We start from the raw sequence: 7,597 nt of genomic DNA on the forward strand, positions 1-7,597 counted from the left end.
ACAGAGCCGGTGGGCGACGGTGCACTGCCAGTAGGGACGGGGCTGGATGCAGTTGGCTAGGCTAGCTAGAGGAAAGAGCTCTTTTATGTATGTGAAGAAAATTTGATTTTAGGTTATTTTTAAAGTTTATGTCCGGCTGTAGCTAAAATAGACCCTTCAAATGCCTTTCTTTCAACATTTATCTTAATTTTACAGTTTTTGGTTTTAAGGAATCTGCTAAAGATGAACTGTCAACCATGTTACCGGTCACTCATTGACGGTTTTACTTATAAAAATAAACCTGAAAAGTTCATAAAGAAAACGTAAAATGTGGAAATCAAATGAATTTTAGAAAAGTTCATAGAGCTGCAAACACAAGTCCACGAATATGAAAAAAATGTATAGTTTAGAACAGAAGTTCATGAATTTTTACAAAACGTGGATTTCGAAAAACAAATAAGTTCACAGATTTGAAACAAATTCATTGATTTTGAAAACAAAGTTCACAAATTCGATAAAAGTTTATATATTTTAAAAGAATATTCACCGGTTTGAAGAATCATGAATTCTGAAACGAAATTCGAAAATTTGAAAAGGTTCACGATTTCAGAAAAAAATGAATTTGATAAAAAAAACAAAAACAGGTTAACACTACTTGGGGCTGAAGGCGCGAAATAGGATTCGGGATTGCAGGGCAGGCGAGATATAGCTCCCAAAGTAACTGGCGGGAAGCTAAAAAAACTGCAGGCCCAACGCCAACATTTACTTGTCTGCAGTAGGCAAACTGAAAACCTTCCATAACAGAGGAGGAAAGACCCACCATGAAAACAGAGGAGGAAAGAAATACAGCAGCAATCCAAGACGGTGAAGACCCCAAGAGTTTCTCTGCACACAGATGCTATCAAGCATAGTCGTCTAAGTGTTCCTCCGCTCGACATACATACATACATAGTGCAACATTGGTATATACACCAAGTGCAGACAGTAGTAATGGAAGCATTACATAGACACAGCCTGAAGCTTGAGAGAACAGATCAATCATGGCCGTTCTTCAGTGCACGTCGTTGGCCCTGGCTGGCCTGTGCTGCACCCTCACTTTGGGCCTCCTCCTCTTGTGCACAGCGAGCTTCCTCTCCAGCGACTTCACCTTGTCGCCCAGCTCTGCGATGACCCCCATCTGCTCGTTGCCGGACGCCAGGAGCTTCTGCACCATCTCCTTCAGCTGCTCCTTCTCGTCGGTCACTCCCGTGTTCCTGTCGTCGTCGCCGCCGTTATCATGCCTCGCAGAGGCTGTAGCCGTTGCTTCTTCTTTTTCTTCTTCTTCTGGAGGTGCTCCTTCAGAGCCTTCTTCCGGCTTGCCTGCTTCTGGTACAGGTGCAGCAGAATTTGCTGCTGTTGCACATGCTACAATCCCTGCCGGCATGGTGGCATGGTCAGTCAGAGTGGTCTCCACCGGCATGGTGGCATGGTCAGTCAGAGTGGTCTCCACCGGCATGGTGGAATGGTCAGTCAGAGTGGTCTCCATGGTCTCAACTCTGCTTTTCACTGGTACAGCTTCAGGCTCCTCCCCAACTGCATCATTCATCACAGTATCTTCAATGGTCTCGACTCTGCTTTCCGCTGCTGCAGTCTCCTCTCCAATTGCATCATTCAGACTAGTATTTTCCATGGTCTTGCCTTCAGTTTCCAATGGTACAGCAGCTTCAGGCTCCTCCCCAGCTGCATCATTCAGACTAGTAATTTCCATGGTCTTGCCTTCAGTTTTCAATGGTACAGCAGCTTCAGGCTCCTCCCCAGTTGCATCGTTCAGACTAGTATTTATCATGGTCTTGTCGTCGACGTCCAATGATACAGCAGCTTCAGGCTCCTCTCCAATGGCAGAGCCACCTACTGGGTCCTCTGCCTGAAGTTCACTTTGCTGATCCACAAGAGTTGAATCATCCTTGCCAGAAACCTCACACTGTTTTCTTGCTTCTGATTCTACCAAAACAAAATTTTCTTGCTCTACGGTCACTGAATTTGCGTCGGTACAGTCATCCATAGTACCGGTATCACCAACACGAGGCGTCGGCGTTCCATCTGGTTCTTTGCCTGCAACAAGTGTGGTCACTGCTTCTTCTTTCTGCATATCGGCATTGACCGACTCTTCTTGCTGAGCTCCTGGATTGGCTCCAACAGAGTCATCTGCAAGAGCTGGATCGTTTCCGTGTGCATCTGCACCTTCTGAAGACACAGCTGAATCCTCCATGTGAAGAAATTTAGCACTTGCTTCTTTGCACTGATCTTCAGCAGGAGCAGCATCATGTTTGGGCCACGAGCTATCGACGGTTGCAGATTCTTCCTGCACCTGATCTCCTCCTTGAACCGAACCATCCTGCTTTAAACACAATATTTAAGATCCTCCGTACAAACTCCATGTTGCTAATATTGGTATTAAACCCATCTCCACTACAAATAAATTCAAAACTCACCTTGCAGACGCCCACTTCACTTTCGGTACACGCTGTAGCCATCGCAGCTGCATCATCCTCTGTTGTAGCAGGAGAAACCCCGTGATCTGATTCTTCAGTGTGGCAGTTTTGCTCAGCAGAAGGCGTGCATTGTTTCAGCGCCGAGCCATCTGATACAGGTGTACTATATTGCAGTGGCTCCGTGTAGTCCGTGGATGATAATTCTCCCATCGCTGGAGCTTTTTCCTGCTGACATGAACGCTGTTAACATCCAATCCATGGACTACAAAACACCTTGCTAACCAATGAACAGGAATACAACTTACTTGCTCAGTACATTCTTCCCTCAAAATGTCCGGCTCTTCCATTTGGTGCTTCTTCTCAGTGATAAGTCCTGATAAAGCTGCATCGCGCATCACATCCATCGATGCTGCTTCTTTTGTACTTCTTGATTCTTCCATTTGATGTTTCTGTTCATTAGAATCCGTCGATGCTGCTTCTTTTGTACTTCTTGATTCTTCCATTTGATGTTTCTGTTCATTAGAATCTCCATCTTGACCCAACTTCAACGAAACTTCAGATGAGACGTCATCGCGCATAGGCTCCTTTGAGTTAACTGAGGAAGGCAATTGTTCTTCACCACTCTTACGGTGATTAGTAGGTTCAGCAGGCAGTTTCTTGCACAAAGCATCGAGCTTCTCCTGCAAACAAACTAGCTGTCGAGCAACAGACTTCCTAGCCTCCCTCACAACTGGATGCAAGTTCTGCACAAGTATATAAAGAGTCAAAACCAACACCGTTCAACGACCAAGGACCTAGCTAGCGTGCAATCTTTCGGCACACGAGAACATGAATGAAATCAAGTTATGCTGAAAAGGTGCAATACCTGAATGGTGTCAAGGTTCAGAAGTAAATTCATGATGGTCTCATTAATAGCGACGTGCTCTTTCTCTGTCGGCTGGTCTGAAGAAGCTTCAAGGGCTTGGATCTGCTTCTCCACCTCTTGCATCTGCTTATGTACTTTCTTGATCTTCCGTAGTTTCTCCAAAGGTTGCCATCTTCGCACATGGTACCCTCTGTATGCAGACTGAATACAAACAGCGGCATCTGGCTCTGATAACTTGATTTCACAGGTTAAATTTGGAGCTTCACCTTGGATCTTCAACTCATCCTCCTTTCTGTTTTTGTCACACTCGTGCAAGCTCCTTGCACTGACATTTTCTTGCGCTTCAGCACTGACGGTAGGCTGCACCTTCTGATCAGTCACACTTGTGGAAACTTGTTCCTCTTGTGCATGCTTCACAGAAGCATCTAGCACTGTCACATTCCTAGGCCCTGCATTTTTGGGAATTTCATCAGATGATTTCTCTTTAACCGGCACATTACCCTCTTTCTGATGTTCTGATAGCTTTGTCTCCTGGTTCTTGCCTTGGGCCTCTTTCACATCCTTTCCTTTTTCACAAACATTCTTCGTTGCTGGGCTGGATGACCTTGAAGATGTGTTTCCTGATTTCTTCTTTGGCAAAGGATCCACTCGCAAGCATACGGGGGGTAGTTTTGAAGGCTTGGCCTTTGATGATTCAACATTGTTGCTTTTCTTATTTTCTCCCTCCTTCTGAACCATGCTGGCCTTCTTTTCCTCTTTGTTTACATCCTTGTAGGATTTCTTCTCACCACTATCTTTCTGAGGCATAACCGGGATGGTCCTGCAGGTACGAACCTTCTTCTCAAGATCATGTTTCTCCGGCACAACTGAAATGGCAGGTTCATTCCCACTTTTTGGTTTCTCCGGCAGAACTGAAATAGCATGTGCATTCCCATTGGTTGGTTTCTCCGCCACGACTGGGATGGTCTTACAATTTGCATCCCCTGTCGTGTCATGCCGATGCTCAGTGCCTGCAGCTGGGTTCGCCACTGATGATCTTCCATTTTGTTCTCCAGAGCCATCATTAGCAGCAGGCTTTTGATCATGACTATCATTTCCAAACCATGACAAGGGAATAATCTTGATCTTCGGCGAAGGCGGATCTTCTTGCGTGTTCTTTGGACTCTGCTCGATCTCCTTCAGTTCTTTTTTAGCTTGTTGTTTGGTCTCATCATATCCCGGTGGCATCCAAACCATCGGCCACTGAAGTTGCTTCGCCGCCTTCTGATTATCGTTGGATGGCTTCACATCCTCTGTCCTCTCTCCACTCCGAGGAAACCACTTGCTGAAGAGCTGGGGAGGAAATTCAACGCTTCTGCCATTGCCCTTGTCTTTCATGTCACCGGACGGTAGCCACATCACCGGGTACTGGTAGTTTGGGTTCCGAATTATGCTTGAATTATTGTCTGCACCCTTCTGGTTACCCTCAGGCTTCACTTCAGGCATATGTTCTTCGATCTTCACGTTGCTCTTCTGCCCTCCATCTCCATGGCAAACATGGTTCGGACACCCACAGCAATGGCTCTTGAACTTTTCATCATAAGCATTATACGGTGTTTGATCAACGGGGTAAGGTGGGAGTGGGCCGAAGCATGACGACGAGTAGGGGTTCGGATGATGTGGCGGAAACGGAACATGGTAGTAATATGGATAATGTGGTGGTGGAAGCTCTTGGGAAAATGGGGGTCTGAAACTGTAGTGGTAGCCATGAGGGTATGTGTGGCTGCAGCAGCTGTGTGACTCTGGAATGCCTGAGTGATTCATGCCACCACTGTACGGCCAAGTGCCGGACGGTGGCGGACAAGATGAGTCTACTTCAGGCATTTTCTGGGGTCGAACTTCCCAGCCGGGAGGGGGATAATATGGATAGGGAGCGTGGTGCCTGTAGTATGAGGAGTATGGATCCATGTAGTGATTTGTTGGATACATGATTCAATATACTGGTAGGGCAATGCCTGGGCGTGTTCAGCAGACTCTGCTCTTGTGATATCTGCGACATTTGAAGAAGAAATACAGATAAGTCTCATGCTGAAGAGGATCCAAGTTTGTATGCAAATAAAGGCTAATGGCTCACTAGTAACCATGTAGTAAGATCAATGAAACTGCGTATGAAAAATCAGAGAACCTGGTAAGCGACATGGTAGGTTCTGGGTTGGATGAAACATGAAATGACTCGACACTCTGTAAACAAGAGTGGACAGTGCATATATTGAGAGCTTGTTCCCCAAACAAGCAAGAATTGGCGAATATATGCAAGAGTTTGCAACAGAGGCAGGGCCTCGATTCATTATTAGTTGATTAGTCGTCGCAATATATATGTATGTGGGTGAGAGGCAGTGGTGAGAAGGATTCGCAAAGCAAGCTACTCTGATATGCTACTACCTCTGTTAACAAATGTAAGAATCACTAAAGTGTCGAATTATTTTTTTCTTATATTTGTTTACAAAGGGAGTAGTTACTACACGGAAATACAGTACAGTACCTAGTACGTGCTCAGCTAGCATTTCATTCATTCGGAGATGATCCATGTAAATTGGGGATGAGTTGGAGAGAAGGAGTCAAGGGTGGGTGCTTACAGACAGTTAGAGAGTAGAGCGCGTTGTGGGGATCCAATCCGATCCGATCCGACGAAGCGCCACCGTGGGGATGCGAATTCAAGGATGCGCGAGCGCTCTGATTCTTCTTCTTCCTCTGATCGTTCGTCCTCTGTTGTTGGTGTGAGTGCGGAGGTGGGTAGGTATTTATGCGTGTGCGCGGAGGCCAAGTCGGGAGAGCATTCCAGAGATTTCCTCGCATGTCTTCTGGGCGGTTCCACCACCGTCTGGTCGCCCGTCCCCCCGACCCACTCCACTCGATTGTCCGCCGGCCCACACGGCCTCATCTCATCCTATTATTATTGCGAGCCATCCATTACATACACGCGCAGCACGAGCGCCTTCCCGGTTTTCCGCAATGCATGCAGCTCATACATCAGCATAACATCAATAAAGATTTTTTTTATTATTAATTTTTTTATTTTTTTATCTTTTAAACTATAAATTCAAATGACGATCAGTTTTCACTGTTAGCTTTCTCGCAACGAAATCTTTAAAACTAGATTCCATGTCAACATGTTTTGACAACTTTTTTTTTCCATCGATAGTTGCCAGATTATCATTATTTATTTGTTAGATTATGATACACTTAGTAACCACATTTAATTAACTTAGTTATCAACTAGGCAACCGTGTGTATAGATTTTCGGCAGCTACACTTGCTTAAACCCGACGACCATGTTTGACAAATGATTGCTGTCTTGTAGCAATTTTTATTATACATGATATAAACGCATATCATAGATTTAGTTTGTTAATTTAAATATGTCAACTTGTCATATTTACATACAACTTTGTCAGATTTTTTTTGCGTGCTTGCTAGTTTAACTATGCCGACATGTCATATTTACTAACAATTATCAAAAAAAAAAAGATTTTTTGTGGTCGTCGGTTTTAAATATGCCGAGTTGTCATATTTTTACACGTTATCGTCCTAAAAAAGTTGTTTGTGCTTGCCCTTTTGATTTATGTCGAGATCTCATATTTATACGCAATTTCTAAAAAATATGACGATTAAATTATTTTTTATCAGACAAGTAAGTACTTACTAATATGATAAGTAAATGCAACAAATATGATAAGTACGAGCAAAAAAAAGTTATCGAAACATGTCGACATGGGATCTAGTTTTAAAGATTTTGTCGAAACAAAGTCAACGACGAAAATGGATCATCGGTCGAATTAATGGTTTCAAAGATAAAACTTTTTGAATTTTGATCATTTACAATGAATTGGAGGCATCATTGCATGCATGCATACATGACAAAAGAAAGGTCCGGTTTCTTTTGCTACGAGATGTGGTATAGCCGCCGCACCGGAAAGCCGCAATGCGGCATGTGTAGATTAGATTTTTTCATTATTATTATATAAATCTTACTAACAAAAAGGTCCGTGCGTGGCAACGGAACAAAAAAAACACGCTCTTTATTTTAAAAATGCTCTCCTTTTGGGCCCATGTGCCCCCGGGATGGGTGGGCCCCCGGTGGATCTCTGAAATCCATTCGTAACTCCCGATACACTAGTGAAAAAGTGGAAATACCCGAAACTTTTCTAGAATCCAAATACCACTTTTCTATATATAAATCTTCACCTTCAGACCATTCCGGAGCTCCTCGTGACGTTCGGGATCTCATCCGGGGACTCTGAAC

General features: G+C 44.3%; 1 protein-coding gene across 4 annotated transcripts; it reads right to left on the reverse strand.

The window, feature by feature from the left end:
• Positions 1–740: 740 nt before the first annotated feature.
• LOC123450059 (BAG family molecular chaperone regulator 6) lies at positions 741–6,097 on the reverse strand. 4 transcript variants are annotated; one of them, XM_045127458.1, is made up of 5 exons: positions 5,931–6,097; positions 3,316–5,344; positions 2,756–3,193; positions 2,451–2,678; positions 741–2,356 (listed from the first exon to the last, which is right to left on the reverse strand). In XM_045127458.1, the coding sequence occupies exons 2-5, from the start codon at positions 5,281–5,283 to the stop codon at positions 1,031–1,033; spliced, it is 3,960 nt and encodes a 1,319-aa protein (XP_044983393.1). In that variant the 5' UTR covers positions 5,284–5,344; positions 5,931–6,097; the 3' UTR covers positions 741–1,030. The 4 variants fall into 4 exon arrangements, with proteins under 4 accessions (XP_044983393.1, XP_044983395.1, XP_044983394.1 ...); XM_045127460.1 differs by having other exon boundaries at positions 2,451–2,675; positions 5,931–6,096; XM_045127459.1 differs by having other exon boundaries at positions 741–2,353; positions 5,931–6,096.
• Positions 6,098–7,597: the final 1,500 nt, after the last annotated feature.

The sequence above is a fragment of the Hordeum vulgare genome, chromosome 4H, assembly GCF_904849725.1.
Source record: "Hordeum vulgare subsp. vulgare chromosome 4H, MorexV3_pseudomolecules_assembly, whole genome shotgun sequence".
NCBI lineage: Eukaryota > Viridiplantae > Streptophyta > Magnoliopsida > Poales > Poaceae > Hordeum > Hordeum vulgare.